The 17,850-nt window shown below is 52.3% G+C and overlaps 3 protein-coding genes across 3 annotated transcripts; 2 read left to right on the top strand and 1 right to left on the bottom strand.

Annotated features, from left to right (window-relative positions):
- The first annotated feature begins 3,285 nt into the window (after positions 1–3,285).
- On the top strand, positions 3,286–6,376 carry ARHGEF39 (Rho guanine nucleotide exchange factor 39). The gene is made up of 9 exons (NM_001195761.1): positions 3,286–3,423; positions 3,580–3,674; positions 3,934–4,054; positions 4,321–4,439; positions 5,022–5,092; positions 5,343–5,471; positions 5,616–5,845; positions 6,103–6,191; positions 6,361–6,376. The coding sequence occupies exons 1-9, from the start codon at positions 3,286–3,288 to the stop codon at positions 6,374–6,376; spliced, it is 1,008 nt and encodes a 335-aa protein (NP_001182690.1).
- Positions 6,377–7,224: 848 nt separating this feature from the next.
- CCDC107 (coiled-coil domain containing 107) lies at positions 7,225–10,077 on the bottom strand. Its single transcript, XM_023629649.2, has 6 exons — positions 9,861–10,077; positions 9,620–9,771; positions 7,943–8,000; positions 7,766–7,856; positions 7,557–7,669; positions 7,225–7,477 (listed from the first exon to the last, which is right to left on the bottom strand). The coding sequence occupies exons 1-6, from the start codon at positions 9,964–9,966 to the stop codon at positions 7,230–7,232; spliced, it is 768 nt and encodes a 255-aa protein (XP_023485417.1). The 5' UTR covers positions 9,967–10,077; the 3' UTR covers positions 7,225–7,229.
- A 4,150-nt stretch (positions 10,078–14,227) lies between these two features.
- SIT1 (signaling threshold regulating transmembrane adaptor 1) lies at positions 14,228–16,019 on the top strand. Its single transcript, XM_001497879.5, has 5 exons — positions 14,228–14,538; positions 14,665–14,800; positions 14,887–14,945; positions 15,056–15,117; positions 15,209–16,019. The coding sequence occupies exons 1-5, from the start codon at positions 14,478–14,480 to the stop codon at positions 15,440–15,442; spliced, it is 552 nt and encodes a 183-aa protein (XP_001497929.3). The 5' UTR covers positions 14,228–14,477; the 3' UTR covers positions 15,443–16,019.
- The last annotated feature ends 1,831 nt before the right edge of the window (positions 16,020–17,850 follow it).

Here is a 17,850-nt window from a genome sequence, read left to right as displayed (position 1 = left end):
TGTCCGTGCTGTTTGTCTCTTCACCTCTCCCCCACTGCCAGCCCTGCCTCACCAGGTTTTGCACATCCTTCAGGTAACAGTTCCTCCCAGAAGCCTTCCCTAACTCCTAGACAGGGTCTGTCCCTCACTGGTGCATGCGGAGAGCCTATACTTCCCTTGTAACATTTCTCTCATTTTGTGGTGTCTCCTTACCATGTCTGCCAAGCAGGACCATAAGCATCCATAAGGGCAGGGGTCATATTTCTCTTGTCCACCATTTCATCTTCATGCCTAGGACGGGGCACATGAGAGGCATTTGGTTTTTGTGGAATGACTGATGATTGTTGTTGAAGGCATCCCTAGGGATTCTCCAGCACCTAGTGAGTTGAAAGCAGAGGTTGAAGGTCAAGGATAGAGAGGTTGTTGACTGCCCTCTGCTCCTCCACCCCTGACTCCTCCTTCCTTTGGCTTTGTGAGTAGAGTGGACATCTGTTCCAGGTATAGTATGGGGTGTGCCTGACTTGCTCTGTGGGAGACTTGGTCCCAGGGCATCAGTTGTCTCCAACTCTGCTCAGTGTGTTTTCTCAGTTTTGCCCTCTTCTTTCTCCAAAGTTGGATGATTCCCCCATCTGAGTTCACAGTAGGGTCTATTCCCTAGCCCTCTCCCATCCACCCAAAGCACACTCACACACTGGCAGCACACCCAGACACCCCATCACTACTGCCCCCCGGGCGTTGTGCTCTGTTCCCGTCACCCGGGCTCACAGGGATCCCGATTAGCGTGGGATTATCTGTCCCCTCCCACACTTGAGTTCTTGGTGCAGACTGTCCCACAGTCACCTGAGACAGTGTAGCCAGTCCTCCACCTATGTGGCACCACCAATTTGGGACCTGAGTCCAAAGTACAGTCTGCCCCAAACTCTCTCTTTGCTCCATCAAGTGCTTCAAGTTGTTTCTCCCTGATCTGAGTCCAGCATTTCTCCATCCTCAGAATTCTTAGAATGCCAGAGAGCTAGGGGGGACCTCAGAACTCTGACAATACCCTGGTTCTTGGCTCAGGGCCCAGATTCCTAGGAGTCCACAGTTGTAGGAATAGGGTCTAAAATATCTGTCTAACATTTTGGGTTTTAATGGCATTTTTTTCTAACTACAAAGTACTGCACTCATGCTCCAGCAGAAAACTTGAGAAAGGCAGAAAAGTATAAGGGAATTTTAAAAAATCACCCTATTTGTCCCATTTATCCCTTTAACCTCAGTGATCCAGTGCCTGGCACAGATTAGGTACTTAATAGATATTTGTTGAATTATCTTCAATCCCATTACCCAGAGGTAAAAACCACAATTACCTTTTGATTGTTTATCCTTCCAGTCATATATAATATATATAATAGAATAATAATATATATTATACATAAATGGGATCGTACTGTACACACAGCTTTGTAGCCTGCTTTCTTCCCTTGGAATATACTTTGTGTATTTTTTCATATTGATAGCTTTAAAAAATTTTTTTATTTTATTGAAGTCATATTGGCTTATAACATTGTGTAAATTTCAGGTGTACATTATTATATTTCAGTTTCTATATAGGCTGCATTGTGTTCTAGTTTTTATTTGTCACCGTACACATATGCCCCTTTACCACTTTTGCCCACCCCCCACCCCCACCTTCTCTTCTGGCAACCATCAATCTGTTCTTCTTATGTGTTTATCTCCCACATGTGAGTGAAACCATATTGTGTTTGTATTTCTCTGTCTGACTTATTTCGCTCAGCATGATGCCCTCAGGGTCAATCCATGTTGTCACAAATGGCACAATTTTGTCTTTTTTTTATGGCTGAGAAGTATTCCATTGTGTATATATACACCACATCTTCTTTATCCATTCATCAGTTGATGGGCACTTGGGTTGCTTCCACATCTTGGCTATAGTCAATAATGCTGCCATGAGCATAGGAGTACATAAGTTTCTTTGAATTGTTGATTTCAAGTTCTTTGGATAAATACCCAGTAGTGGGATAGCTGGGTCGTACAGTATTTCTATTTTCTAATTTTTTGAAAAATCTCCTTTGATAGCTTCTTTACATTACTTTTAATGCTTTCATCTTATTCTTTCATATAGTTGTACCATAATTTTCCTAGCCAATTCACTACCACTGGACATTTAGTTTTCAGTTGTTATAAACAACATTGTGCTACACATCATTGTGCCACACATGAGTTACATGTATTTTTGTCCATATATCTATTTTTCTGGATGCATTCCTAAAAGTGGAATCATAGGTCATAAGACCAGGCATTTTCTAAGATTTCTCATAAATACTGACAAAATGGCACTGCCGACTTACCCTCTAGAGCTACAGGCAATTTTTTTTTTTGAGGAATTTTTTTCTGACTTCTTCTTCCCATAAGCCCCCCAGTATATAGTTGTATATTCTAATTGTAGGTTCTTCTGGATCTGCTATGTGGGACCTGGCCTCAGCGTGGCCTAATGAGCTCTGTTAGGTCCGCGCCCAGAATCCCAATTGGCAAAATCCTGGGCTGCAGAAGCAGAGCGCGAGAACTTAACCACTGGACCACCTGGCCGCCCCTACTGCAAATTCTTTTGAACACCTAAGTAAGGATTATGTGCTACATTTTATGTTTGACTAAGTAGCAAAGACTAATCAACTCCAAGCTTTTGCCTTTGGACGGAATCACTGCAATTCCGAACCACCACGTTAGTTATTGACACCTGCTGACCAGAAGCTAACTGGGTGTCAGGTTCCGGATCAGTATGAAATAAGAAAATGAGTTAGTAACTTAAAACCCATAAACTTTTGTTCGGGAGCCAAAATATTTCAAACCTTAGGACCCGTGAGGGTTCTTAGCAGTGAAAGCACTGGGAACGACTGAACCCCAGCGTCTGGCACGGGCCCAGGACAGAATATGAGCCGTAACTATTGCCCCTTCCCAATTCTACAGATGGGACACTGAGGCCCTGCCAGTGTCTGCACCCCCCAAGTCTCCTGACTCAAAGTCCAGGCTGCTCCCCCAACTTAGTGCCGCTCAGAGGAGGGCCACTCGCCTGCCCCAAGAGACACTGGCCCGGGGGTCCCCCGAGCGCCTGCAGCGCCGCCCTGGCGGTGGGCGGGGCCGTGTGGGGCAGACCCGCGCGGTCCAGGGGCAGCCGCGCATGCTCCGTCCTGCGCGCAGCCTCCCTGCGCCCGGGGGCGCGCCCCGCTGGCCCTGCGGCCCCGCCCCTGCAGCGGTTGGGATTTGAATCTGCGGCGGGCGGCGGCCGGAACTGTGGCCGTCTCCGCCGGCATGGCGAGCCCTGGCCCCGGCGCTCGGTGTCCGGTGCGAGAGCAGCGCGCCCGTTGGGAGCGGAAACGCGCCCGCACCGCCCGGGAGCTGCTGGAGACCGAGCGGCGCTACCAGGAGCAGCTGGGGCTGGTGGCCACGGTGCGGGGCGGGCACCCAGGGTGTGGCAGGGTCTCTGCGAGGCCGGTGACCCCGGGGGTGGTGGGTCTTGCCCTGTCGGCCTGCGTGGAGGCAGCTGCGCCTTGGCGTCAGCCTCCTGTCCCTGCAGACTATGTTGGGTATTCTCTCCTTCCGCAGTACTTCGTGGGGATTCTCAGAGCCAAGGGCACCCTGCGACCACCAGAGCGCCAAGCCCTGTTTGGGCCCTGGGAGCTCATTTACGGCGCCAGCCAGTGAGTGGAAGGGGCGCGGGGAGAGGGCAGGAGGGAGAGCCCTGGCCTCTGGCAGTGCTCGGAGTCGGAGAGACCCAGGTTCATATTCAGAGTTGGCCAGTCACTTCACCTGTGGGCTTGGGCCAGTGCCTCACCTGCTCCAGGTCTCCATCTGTAAAATGGGGTAATAGCGCTGCCTCCGGGGCAGGGGTAGGAGAGTTTAATGAGGTGGTGCTTGAGTAGCTCTTGGGCTGCTCTTCTGTTGTCCTCACCCACGCAGAGAGCTGCTTCCCTACCTGGAAGGAGGGCACTGGGGACAGGGGCTGCAGGGCTTCTGCCCCCACCTGGAGCTCTACACTCAATATGCTGCTAACGCAGAAAGGTCCTGGACCACCCTGCAGGTAACCCGAAGATGACTTCAAGTCCGGCCCCTCTTTCTCTCTTGTCCCATACGTTTCCTCTTCATCTGGAGACCCAACCTTCATTCACACTGTTCCAGCGTTTATAGAGCCCTCTAGCCCCCAGCTCTGTGCTAAATTCCCTGGAGGGAGACAGGGGTTCTCTCAGGAGCACACAGCCCACTGAGGGCTGGGGAGGTGTACACAGATGAATACAATATAAGGAGTGGCTTCTCTCCCTGCTGCCAACTCTTTCCCCCTCACTCCAGGAGCAACTAAAGAGAAACAGACGTTTCCGGAGGTTCCTTCAGCTTCAGGAAAGCCGCCCTGAGTTTGGGGGCCTTCAGCTCCAGGACCTGCTCCCTCTGCCTCTGCAGAGGCTCCAGCAGTGAGTGAACTCACCCTGAATCAACCCACTTCTGTTTTCCGAGTCTGTATGGCTGCTGCTCTCAGCTTTGTGGGACTCCATGGGGTCTGTCCCAGTGCCTCTCTCTTGGGACAACTTGCTCCTAAAAACCTTTTGCAAGAGTAAATGTGAACACACTGGAGACCCGGGGTCTGCAGACTGTGGGACTCTGCGCTGAAGTGAGGGGGCCTGTCATAGGGCTAGTGACAGGGTATCTGGAAGTTTGTTGAGATGAGAGGCTGGCCTAGCTTAGCATGTCTGTCCCTGGGATGAGTTATGAGCTTATAGTCAGATTGTCTGTAGCATCGTTCTTGGGTTAACTTTCATCTTGGGATCTGGCCTCCCGAAGCACTGTCACTCTGCCCCTGACTCTAGTATGGGATGGAAGAGGGCCATGTGGTGTGAGCCCAGGTTCTGACTCCCAGAAGAAGAGGATACAATTGCCAAAGGCAGATCTTTCCTGGCCTTGCGACTGAAGTATGTGTGGGGTGACCTGTGTGTCAGGCAGAGGAGATTTTGCCCAGCTCTGCTTCCCCTCATACACTTCGAACTGTCTAATTCCAGGTATGAGAATCTTGTTGTCATCTTGGCTGAAAACACAGATCCCAACAGCCCTGACCACCAACAGCTCACACGTATGTTCTTGCTCCTTTGCAACTCAGGCAGGAGGCTGCCTCTCCTGTATCCCTTTCTGGTTCTGACCTCCACCAAGGTCTGGTATGCGTCTATCTTCCATTGACATGTACACAATGTCCCTATTGCCCTGCCTTCTCTTCAAGAAGTTAGACCCTGACCCGGTCCCCTCTGCAGTAGCCTGTCCTTCACCTCCACCAGTCACCCAAAGTCAAAGTTACGCTGGGAGTGGGGTGGGATGTGTTATTCCAGGGGCTGCCCGGCTCATAAGTGAGACTGCCCAGAGAGTTCACACCATTGGTCAGAAACAGAAGAATGACCAGCACCTCCGGCGTGTCCAGGCTCTGCTCAGTGGACGCCAGGCAAAGGGGCTTACTTCAGGTAGTCTGCATACATCCCCCTGAATCCTCATCTGTCCTTTTCTTACCCCTCTTCCTCGACAGAGCCAGCACATAACGTTTCTTTCTGTTTCCGCGGATCATGGTCCTGGATCTGCACGAGAATAACAGTTTGCCCATCCCCCAGGTCGCTGGTTCCTACGCCAGGGCTGGCTGTTGGTCGTGCCTCCCCGTGGGGAGCCTCGGCCCCGCATGTTTTTCCTCTTCTCTGATGTGCTCCTCATGGCCAAGCCTCGATCTCCCTTGCACCTGCTGCAGAGTGGCACCTTTGCCTGCCAGGCCCTCTACCCCATGGCCCAGTGTGAACTCCACAGGGTCTTTGGCCACTCAGGAGGCCCTTGCGGTGGACTTCTCAGTGTAAGTGATAGGCAGGAGCCCTAGGTAAGGTGGCAGAGGCCCAACATATGCCTCAAATGCCTACGCACCTGTTTATCTCCTTGGCCTGGGCCCCTTTCATAGGAACTGAGCAATCTACCTTGAGAGAGGATATCTGGGGTTTGACGTTCAAACTTAGTTCTCACCTCAGCCCTGAATTACCTCCATGGGAACAGCAAGGCCTTCAGGTTTAGCCTGGACCTTTCTGAGCTAGGTACTAAGAGGTGGTCTCTCCCCAGCTGTCCTTTCCCCATGAGAAGCTACTGCTTATGTCCACAGACCAGGAGGAGCTGTTGCGCTGGTACTGCAGTCTGACTTTGGCTGTCAGGTAAGCTCAGGAAGAGTGCTGTGATGAGGCCTACGAGCTGCAGATGAGCAGTTCTGATCCTATCTCATGTCCTACATCTGTCTGGGACCTCCCACCCCCACCCTCTGGGTGATTTTATCTGAATAGAGTGGTCATCCCAGAACCCGAGCTGATCGTCTCCTCTCCACAGCGGCCAGAAGAACTAGAGGAATCTTACAAATTCCAGAATCCGGAATACTTCAGGGATAGGTCAGAATCAGGAGGACAAAGGAATCTTCTTCAGTACTAAACAAAACGCAGGACTCTTCATGGTTTGAGAAGGACCATTTTGTGTTTGCCTGAGAACAAGCCATGCCAGGTCATTTAACCAGCTCTTAAGAATGAGGAAACCAGGGGCTGGCCCCGTGGCCGAGTGGTTGAGTTCGCATGCTCCGCTGCAGGCAGCCCAGTGTTTCATTGACACTGCTCATCAAACCACGGTGAGGCAGCGTCCCACATGCCACAACTAGAAGGACCCACAACGAAGAATATACAACTGTGTACCGGGGGGCTTTGGGGGGAAAAGGGAAAAAATTAAAAAATCTAAAAAAAACAAAAAAAAGAATGAGGAAACCAAGTCTGACCCAACTGAAACTGCCGAACCAGCCCCTCCAACACAGATGAGGGGATTTGGGACTGATAAGGTCGGTGCTGTATCTATGGCGAGTCGTTTATCAAGGATGTGGCTTTGTAAATGTGGCTATTTTTATGTTGTATGCGGTTTCTATAATTTATTTTCCCACTGGATTTTAGTAACGTTTCTTTTGGGAAAGACCTTTCTGTCTCAGCTATACGATATGAGAAAAGGGATTTTTATGCCCTGAAAACTGACATGATGGTGGCCTCAGGAATACAAGGGAAAGAACTGGAGCTCCCTCTATCTTCCTGGCTCTTGCACTGGAAAGCGGCCTCTTTTTGTCCTAATAAGGGAAGCTTTTCAAGAAGGCCCAGTTCTTCTTACGCACCTAGTATGGGTGTGTGTGACCCGCTGGAATGGAAAAAACACACAGGAGCATCCAGTCACAAGAACAGACTTTGTTTTACTGAACCTTCAGCTGTTGCGCTCCTTTCCCAGTGGGGGCCGTGAGTGGGGCCCTTCGCCGCAGCCTTGCTGCATCTTCTCCTTAGGCCCTGCTCCACTTCCCAGGGAGCAGCTCGGTTTCTTATCTCTGTGCTCCAGTTTAGGGGCTCCTCCCAATCCTGACTGTCACCAGCTGCCGCCTCATCCTCCGCTATACATGAGTCCTCAGGAAAGGGGATGCTGGCCTCTGTGAGGGGGAGATAGGCATGTTCCAGTTTCGGCACCTGTCTCTACCTCCTCCAGACTCTCACCTCCCAACCCTTTACCTGGTTCTGGAACCTCCACACCCTTGTGTGGCTTGCTGTCTTGTAGCAACTGCTGGATGGTCTGTAGCTTCATGTTCAGAAGCTCCTGCTGGGCCCCAGCCAGGGTTGTCACTCTGCAGATATATCCACTCAGAGGCTGCCCAATCTATGTCCCCACTTCCCTCACCTACCACAAGTTCCCTTGGCCACAGCGTCATTGCTCTCCTTACCGCTCAAAAAGGGGGTCCAGCTGGGCCATCAGGTTGTTCAGGTGTTGCTCTGTCTGGGCCAGCTGTTGTGTCAGCTGGGCCAGCTGTTGCTCTGGGGGTAAGGGAGGAAAGGAGAGCAATGGTCACTTACCTTCTGAGCCCTAACCCCTGCCCAAGCACCTACTTCTGCAAACCCACCTGACTGCAGCGATTCCTTCTTGCCCGCCTCCTGGAGAACAGCAACCTCATCTTTCTGCTGCTGTGGAAGAAGGAAAGGGCAATACTGCAACAACAAGGTTCTCCATCACCTCGGTCCCCAAAGCCAGTTAGGAGGAGGAGGACAACTTGAGGAAGAGAGAGCTGTCGTGTTTTGTTTTTTTGGTGAGGAAGGTTGGCCCTGAGCTAATATCCATTGCCAATCTTCCTCTTTTTGCTTGAGGAAGATTGTTGCTGAGCTAACATCTGTGCCAATCTTCCTCTGTTTTATGTGGGATGCCGCGACAGCATGGCTTGATGAGCAGTATGTAGGTCCATGCGCTGGATCTGAACCTGCAAACCCTGGGCCACCAAAGCAGAGCATGGGAACTTAACTACCACGCCACCCTGCTGGTCCCTGTTGGCCCCTATCGGATTTTTACCTCAGAGAATCACAATCACGTCTAGTCCAGCTCCTCACCCAGGACATGAAGCAACATGTCAGTATGCCCCCACACATGGTCATTCAGTCTACTGAAACGCCTCCAGGAATGAGCAGCTCTCTCCAGTTTGATAAAGCTCTGGTTATATACAAAGCCAAACATTGTCCTTCATGTATCTTTCCATGGTGCTGATTAGAGCCTTCCAAAAAGACATGAGTCTTTTCACCATGATAGCCCCTCGGGATTTGAAGACAATGGCATACCCCTTGCCCCATTCCCCATGTCTTCTCTGGTTTAATATCACCATCTTCAGTCTGTGCTTATTTGACACGGTTTTCTTTGGTGGTTTTACTGAGCAGGTAGGGCTCTTAAAGCGGTGCCCCAAAGAGAATAAAATTCTCCAGGAGCATTCTGATCAGAAGATAAAGCACAATTATCTTGTTCCTAGCATTGGTTTGGGAAATGGGTTGTCACATTACACAACTGAACGTTATTAGTCAACTAATAAGTTATGTTTCTTTGAGACTGGACTTGGTCCAAGAATAGAATTTATTATCTATCCTTGTTAAATTTCATCATTAAGTTCAGTCCCTCATCCTAGCCTGTCACATCTATTTGGGATCATGATTAGCCATCCCTAATTAGCTATCCCTTCTAGCTTCATGCCATCTCCAAATTGGTTCAGTCCTCTATTTGCCAATGCAAGTAAGTGATAGGGCCAGGGCTGAAGATACAGCCCTGGGAGGCACTTACTTTCCATTTCGACAGTTTCAATCCACCAAAGTGTACTTTCAGTTCACATTTCAGGACTTCCCAAGGAGAACATGAGACTCCTTGGTACGCTGAACTCTAAAAACCCTGTGGCTACAGTAATCAACTGCTCGTGCCAAGGCTGGAATCTCACCAGGAACTGCACTTTTGTAGTGTGGACACTCGCTGGGCTGGCATCCCAGCTCCGCCAGTTACTAGCTCTGGCTGACCTCGAGCAAGTGACTTACTGTCTTCATTGGGTTGTCGGGAGGATTAAATGTGATGGTCACTACTTATTTACAATTTGCCTAGCGCCCTTCCCACCCTAACCTCGCTGGATACTCAAAATAACCATAATGTTGGAAAGCCAAGGAACTACCGTTTTCATTTTACAGACTGACGGAAAGACGTGTCTTGTTCTTGGTACTGTACTGCCCCCATGGGAAGAGTCAGGCCCAGGGCATCCCACCCCCGGGTCGTCCCGCACCTGCAAACACCTGTACAGCACAAAAGCCACGACGGCCGCAGTGTACAGCGCCCCCAAAGGTAGCGCCCCGGCCCGGGCCCGCTCGCGCTGGTCCTTGGGCGGCGGCCGCCGCCGGGATTCCGTAGCCCCAAGGCCGTCGTGGGCGGGGTCCCCTGCGGAGGAGGGTAGAGGACGGTCAGAAGAGCTGGGGCCTGGGACCCGTAGGCGGTCCCAGCCTCCCTCCAGCAGCCCTGGCTGGTACCTGGGTGTGCCCGGAGGTCGGTGCTGGGGCGGTCTCCGAGGACCCCGGGCAGCGCAGACACAAGCAGCAGCCCGAGCACACCCGCTCGCGAGCTCACGCTCGCCATCGCAGACCGACAGAACGAGACACTGGGCGGTGCCAGCGTTGGCCGGGCGCCACAGTGCGCATGCGTACCTGCGCCCCGGAGCGGGTCCGGCGGGAGGCCACGCCCACTTGATGTGTGGGCGGGGCTAGGCGTTCTTTGCATAGGATTGTTAGCCCAGCTTTCCTAAATGAGTTTTTCTTATCTTTTAGGTATTCTATTAGCCAGAAATGCCTTCAGAAGCCTACAATCTTAGAAGATTAGGCCGGAAGGTGGTTTTTATTTCTCACGTCCCCAACCTTTATCACCCTAACCAAAAGATAAATTCTGTTCTGGCCCTATAAAAGGCTAGAGCCACTGCTAGGTCGGCAGTCCGTGCCGAAGGCCTGTTTCCTAGGCTACATACGGGGGACTGGTTCCTGACAAGTGCCTAGGGGAAAGTCCCCGGACCGCGGGCAGAGAGTGCCGCGTGCGCGCGCACGCAGGGCCGCCCGCCCGTCACTGTCTAGGCCGCCGAGACGCGACCCCACGGCGGGGAGCCGAGCGGCGGGCGGCGGGCGGCCGTCCGTCAGCTCCTCCAGTTACGCAGGCAGTGCGCCTTCGCGCGCCAACCACACGGGGCTCATTCTCGGCGCGGCAGCATTTTGAAGGTCGTCTACGCAGGACGTGGGGAGCCTGCACAGCGGCCCAGCTGCGGGGGCCCGTGGGGGGGCCCCGGACGCGGCGGAACCAGTCCCAGCTCTTCGCGTGTCAGTGTTCTGCGGTTCCCTCTGCCTGCGAAGGCCTCCCCTTCCCGCCCCCTCCGTCTGGCAGCCGCCATGCATTATGTAGCGTGGTACACGGTACAACATGGCCTCTGCCCGGGCCAGAATCCTGCCTCCCCCACTCGAGAGCTAAATGACTTTGGGCAAGTGACTTTCTCGCGCTCTGTGCCTCAGTTTCCACTCTGAGGATTGGAGATGATGATAGAATGTATGTCCCTCACAGAGTTATGATGATTAAATGGGATAGCCGAGTAAAGTGCTTAGACCCGTGCCTGGTTATTAGTGATTTTAACTTGAGCAGCTGCTCTGAGCCAAGAGCTTGAAAGGATGCGAACTCTCCCGGAAGGTCCCCTGCCATGCCCTGTCCGCACGGTTAACGTCTACACAACCTTCAGATCTCGTGTGTTCCCTTCGTTCAGAATCCTTACCTCAACTTCTAGCTTATTCATTAGTGCAGCTATTGTACTTGCTTCAAACCACTATTATATATCAATTACATCTCAACAAAGCTGGCGAAAAGCCATTTCAATTAATTAAAAATCAAGTAATCAATTTAAATTGATTATAAAAAGAAAATACCGCTAGTCTGTAAATTCCACGAGATCAAGGGCCGTATCTGTTTTTCTTTATCCTTTTATTCCTATAACCTGGCAGAGCGCTTGGCTCTAGCCGGCTTCTCAATGAATCCTTGGTGAATGAAATTAATGTGTTCAAAACGACCCAACAGGTCAATGTAATTAAGCACTTTTATTTTTTTATTATATTATTTCTTTTGGAAGATTAGCCCTGAGCATTTAACATCTGCTGCCAATCCTCCTCTTTTTTTTTTCCCGCTGAGGAAGACTGGCCCTGAGCTAACATCCGTGCCCATCTTCCTCTACTCTATACGTGGGAGCCTACTACAGCATGGCTTGTCAAGTGGTGCCATGTCCACACCCAGGATCCAAACAGGCAAACCCCAGGCCACCAAAGCAGACCGTGGGCACTTAACCACTGTGCCACCGGCTGGGCCCCAATTAAAGCACTTTTAAAGGATGAGGAAACTAAGGTTCAGAAAGGTTAAGTAAGTTATTAATCAGGTAAGAGGCTGGGCTGGGAGTCCAACTCTTGTCTGTCTGTCTGCAAGTCACCTTCCTCACATCACTGCCCCTAGCTGTTGCCCTTTTTGGCCTCCACGTCTCCAGGCGGACTTGGTTAGTCTCCTTCTGTTCCACACTGCCTTTTCATTGTCTGGGACACACAGGATTGTCTTCCTAATTAGATCAAGAGCTCTTGGAGGAAAGAAGCCATTTCCCACTCACATTTGCATCTCCAGAGCTTGGCACATAAGCAAGCAATCAGTACACGTGTATTAAATGAATGAGGTACATGTGTGTTAAATCAATGAATGAAATATGGGTGTATCTTCGTCTTTCCAGAAAGGGAGGGGGCAGGGCAGGGAGAGACCGGCACTCAGGATGCTGTCACAGTCCAGCTGACTGCCCAGAGGCAGCCTTGGTTGCAGAGCAGCGCAGTCCAAACCTTGACTCTAAGCCAGTTGGCACAGTCAATGCAATTAAGTGCTTCAGGCCACGTAAAATATGATGCATGGCCCCCAACTGATTGTCGCCTAGAGGGAATTCAGGCCCACTATTGCCAGATCTGCTGATTTTTCCCAAAAAATCCACAAATCAGGATTTCTAAAATTGGAAATCTCTGTTGTTAAGTGTTGACAGGGAATCAGTGGCATACTTCGGTCTTGAGTGGGTCATTTAAAAAAATCCTCCTCTTCTATATGATAAAATTATTTTCGGTAATAATCAGGAAATGAAACAAATAATAAAGGCCAGAAAAGAAGGCAATAATAGGGGCCAGAACTTCAGATCGTGAATTCTTTCTTTTATTGAACTCTGTAGATAAAATCATGACAGTTTAAAAAAATAGTTAAAAGTTGAAAATTAAACACAATGAGATAAGAAGGGAAAAAAGGTAATGGGTTAATACTTCTTAATTACATTATTGTATTTTTTGGGAAAGGGGGCAAAAACTTTATACCTACATATTAATCTGAGTGACGAATACTGTTACAATTTCTTTTTTTGAAGTTAACTTTTGCAAACTTGCCAAAAGTAATCTTTGCATATTTATAGTAATAGAGAATATAGCCAGATTTGTCAATCTCCTCTCATAATTAATCAAAGAATACCTTTAATTAATTTTCATTTCTTAAAGTTCCTTTCACATGAAGCAACAGACATATAAATAGTTAGGAAAAGTCTTAAACATAAGGTTGTTTGGCAAAGATTCATAAAAACTCCATTTCATAATAAATTCCAGAAATTCTCAATATAAATAAAAACTCCAAATGCTCACCTAGAGTGACAGAATTAAAGTAACTCAAGTTCAATTTCTTTGACTTCACAATCATTGTGCTATCATTGCTTATTTTAAATTTTCTGGTTAAATGCAGGCATATGTAACATCATAGGGGTTGGAGACAGAAATTAGCAAAAACTCAATTCCAAACAGGCGCTAATTCTAGACATAAAAACATGTAGATGAATCTGCTTGGGTCAGGGGCCGACTGTCTAAGTGAGAGTTCTCCAAACTAACTCCCACATAGATTACAATGTTTTTTAAAGGATAAGTAACACAAAATCTTAATTTGAAGCCTATATATTATTAAAACTCATCAGTAACCACAGTAATTTAGAACCTCGATCTACAAAAGATTTTTCAGAGAGGAGTATTTTATCACTGACATTTTTTAGAATTGCTGGAGCATGGTGATAATGAAGATGAGACTGATTTTCTGTCCGCTTTTTTACCTTCTCTGCAGACAATACCTTTGACTGCCTGCAGCGGGAAGGGTGGGACCTCTCCTGCCACCCCATCCTTGGCACACCACTCCAGTAATTTAAAAATTTTTTTAAAACACTGTATAGGCCAGACAAAACATATCTCTGCCCTCTGGTCTAAACTTCAAATCCCTCTTCCCACCCCCAGAGCCTCCCACATGGTGGGGCCGTCTCTGGGTGGAGCAGGTGCTCCACTCCCCCAAGTGAACAAGTGCAAAGACAGGGCCGGGTTCCCAGGCTAGGACTGGGGCCGAGGTTTCCTCCATTCAACTAACTTTTTGAGATTGGCTTTCTTAGGGACAGTTTGAATGAAGTGGGTTGGGAGGGGGGAATCTAGCTTCTTCTATCCTCCAAACTATTATACCAGTAATAATAACAATGACAACGGTCATCTCAACACATTCCCCAAGGGTCGGCCTGAGGGTGTGGTGGGACTGCGGGCACCAGCAGCCCTCCCCATCTCACTCCACGTTACAGCATGCCCATGGAGGAATACATTCTCCCTCACAGGACTCGGATAGGCATCTGGTGGCGGAAGGCAATCTCTGTCCTGAGGCCTGGCTTCCTTGTTGGTTGGTCTTGCCTCACGCCCCTTCGGCCCCCCCTTGGAGTCTCCAGGGGCTCACCTGTGCCGGGCACGGTGAACTCAGGCCTGCCTCTCTCTTCTGTGGCCTGAGTGAGAGCGCGGAAGCTTGGGAGCTGCAGGGTGGTGCAGGTGCAGGCACAGGGCGGTGTCTTTGTTCTTTCGCTCATCCCTCCCCTCCCCGGAAACCAGCGACTTTGCCACCACCAGTATTGAGGATGCTGAGCTTTGGGGCCAGGCCCAGGGAGGGGTGGGAGTAAGGGGGGCTGTGGCAGCTGTCAGGCCATAAGCCAGGCTGACCCCTGGGTTCAGGGCAGGGTACTTGTAGACTCGGCTCCTACATCAGCAGTCATGAGCGTAGGTCCCAACGGCACAGCCACAAGTCCGGAGAGTCTGGATCTGCTAGTGCGCGGTGAGCTGGGGCGGGGGGAGGGGGAGGGGGGGCAGGGCAGGGAGAGGGGGTCACGTGGCCCCATGTCCCACCTGCTGGGACCTGGAGGGTTGGGCTGGGCAGTAACATCCCCACCCCCCATCACAGGATTCCCCTCCGTGACCCAGGCCTGGGGATTGTGGGCCCTCTTAGGGGCTGTGACGCTGCTGCTTCTCCTCTCACTGGCTGCAAACTTGTCCCGATGCACTAATGGCCAGACCAGGAGCCATCTGGGACAGGGACGGTGAGTGGGGGACAACAGAGATGGGTTGCTGGAGAGTTCCCCCTTACCAAGAAGTCCTCACTCATCCCCTAAACTCTGTGCTGCAGCTCTGGAGGCTCTGTGGAAGAGGTCCCCCTGTACGGGAACCTGCATTATCTGCAGACAGGTAGGGAGCTGGCAGAGGGGAGAGGCACAGAGGCCAGGTCCTGGGTGGGTGGGATGAGGGGGTGCAGGAGGAGGAACGAGAGGTGACCAGATTCCTGTTCCCTGACCCAGGACAGCTGTCTCGAGAACCAGGGCCAAACCAGCAGGATCCAACACCTGGAGGCCCAGCCAGGGTGAGTCAGTTGTGGCTGAGGAAGAGGAGAGGGAAGCAAGTGGGGGCTTTTGCAAGGGTTCAGTGAACTCCTAACAGCTTTGCATCTCCAGCCTGCAGAGGAGGGGATGTGCTATACCAGCCTGCAGCTGCGGCCTCCTCAGGGACGTACTCCGAGCTCCGGAACCCCCATCAAGTACTCAGCGGTGGTGCTGGACTCTGAGCCAAAGCCCCAGGCCTCGGGCCCGGAGCCGGAGCTCTACGCCTCAGTGTGTGCCCAGACCCGCAGAGCCCGGGCTTCCTTCCCAGACCAGGCCTACGCCAACAGCCAGCCCGCGCCCAGCTGAGCTGGAGGGCCGGCACAGCGGGCGCGCAGCGCCCCAGCCTCCTCTGTTGCAGAGGTTACTGCTACCCTGTCCGGGGCATGACTGTTTCCCAACCACCCCGCATGCCTGGCCGCCACTGCCCAGTCACAGGAGGTGATGTTCCCCGAACTTCCTGTGTGAGCTGTGAGGGAGACATCTCAGGGGAGCCGCAGGCCCCACTTCTTGAGGATGGAGGAAGCAAAGGCAGTGACCGCCCCCCTCCCCGACCTCTGCTTATCTCTATCTATTCCTCTCAGCCCCCAGACTCCCAGGTTCTCACTTCCTCCCCCTTCCGGAGTTCCGCCAGATCCTCCCCGCGCCCGCTCCCTCGCAGTCTACCCCTGATGCCTCAGCGTCTGAGACCGGGGAGTGGGCAGTGGGTGAGGCGTAGGGGCCTGAGAGGCCATGGGTGGGTGTACTCCCCGGGAGCCCGCAGGCTGGAGGGGTCCTGGAACGCGGCCTCCTGAGTTCTGATCTCAGAGCCCCGGCGGGAGAATTTTCTCCACCCTGCTGCCTCTGTCATGGCCCCAAGTTTTCAAATAAAACTTCTCAAAAAGTGTTTAGGTTTTCCCTAGAAGGTCCATCAGGCAACACGCCCCGCATGGTGGAGGTGAGCCTTGCCGTCGGCACAGGGCACTTCTGCGGGTCTAGCTGGGAAGCAGGGCCCGAGGGGCTGCGCGCCAGCACCGCGGGGCCGGGCCGGGCGAGGCCGGGCATCCCCAGCATCCGCGCTGAGCCACCGCTCTCAGCGCCCGGCTCTGCGAGCTCACAGCCCTGCGCGCCCCAGGCCCCCGCACCGCCTGAGGTCTGGGCCCAGAGGGCCTCTGTAGAGGCAGGGCCGGCGTGACAGACCCTTCTGAGGTTTGAGGGGCGGGAAAAAGGGGAAGCCGAGGCTTTTACTTCCAAACTTCTCTTCTTCCCCTTAGAGTCCCAGGGAAACCCACAGAGTAGGGAACCGCGGCCCGCTGGGCCCCGCGAGAATGGTGACCCCCTCCACACACACAATAACCCTAAAGAGCCAGCGTTCCTGGGCCTGAGGACCCCACCCTGGGCCTCCCCAGAAGAGGAGTTCAGGGCTTCAGGGGGGCCGTGTGGGAGGGAGGGCGGCTTCGGGGGCGGGCACCGGATGCGCCGAACCACCGGCAGCAGGATGTGGGGTGCTGAGGGCTGCCGTGCTAAGATGCTCAACGTGTCCGCGGCCTATCGACGGGAGAGCTTGACCCTCGAAGAGGCGGGGGTTGGAGTTTCGCCAACCCACTGGGACCAGCCGGGAATCCAGTCGGAGCCTCAGACGCCCACAGGCCACCTCTCCGTAACCCGCTCCTCCGCGCTACGACGCCCGCCGGCCCAGGACCGAGCCTCGAGCGCCCCCGCCTGGCGCGACGCGGCCTGGCCAGCACCTCTGCGCAGGCGCAATGATGCTCGGCTGCGGCATGCCGGGAGATGTAGTCCCGACGGTCCGGGGCTGCCCCGGGGTCTAGTCCGGAACGCGGCGGACTCGCTCCGTCTGGAGCTGAGTGTGGCTTGAACTTTATTCTCTTTCCAGTCCCGAAGCCTGGATCTTCTGCCTTCTCTCTCCCCTACATCCCTTTAATTGTTCTTACCTTCTTGTCTCTCACCGAGGCTCGTGCCCTGGCCTAGGCGTCATTACTGAACCCTGGGACTGTGGCCACTTCCTAACTGATCTCTGTGTCTAGGAAATAAGTTGGGGCAGTCGGATCCGCCTCAAACACCTTCTGAGAGCCCCCTTGCCACATGTTTCTAGCTGGTCAGCTCGTCTCACCTTACCAAATACTTAGTAGCTCTGTCTCCTTCCAGGTGCTTTCCTTCATGGCCTGTGATGCCAGCTGGAAGGCCATTCCCAGGGGCGGTTCCTTAGGGGAAGCCACCAGGACTCACTGGGGCCCCAGCTTTCCCCCTCTTCCTGAGATCCCAGCTGGGAGGGTAGGGATAAGCCCAAGACCTGAAGAGGAAGGGTCTTTGGGACGGTCAAAGGTTCAATGATAGGAAGTTAGTAAGGAATTACTTTTAGGTGGGGAGGGACCTCAGAAGCCATCCAGCCAAGGCCCCGCCATCATGGGCCTTGCTCTGCACCCTATCAAGATGCTCTAAACTTCCAAGCCGGTTTTGGCCGCAAGGAGGGAAACAGAGATCGAGAAAGACCAAGTCTTAATGACTTCATCTGAAACCTTGGATCCAGCCATGCCCAGAACTAGACCTGCCTCTTGAACTTTTTGGTTGTGTAAGCTGATAAATCCCCTTTTTTGCTTATGTCAGTCTAAGTTAGATTTTCTATCTCTTGCCATCATGAGTTCTGACTAATTCTGTGGGGAAAGACCAGCAGACCGGGGCAGCTGAAGATGCTGAACCTCTGAGATCTCCCCTTATTG

This window comes from Equus caballus, chromosome 25, assembly GCF_041296265.1.
Source record: "Equus caballus isolate H_3958 breed thoroughbred chromosome 25, TB-T2T, whole genome shotgun sequence".
Lineage (NCBI taxonomy): Eukaryota > Metazoa > Chordata > Mammalia > Perissodactyla > Equidae > Equus > Equus caballus.
Note: the sequence above shows the minus strand (reverse complement) of the source record. Positions and strands in the feature narration are given on the sequence as shown.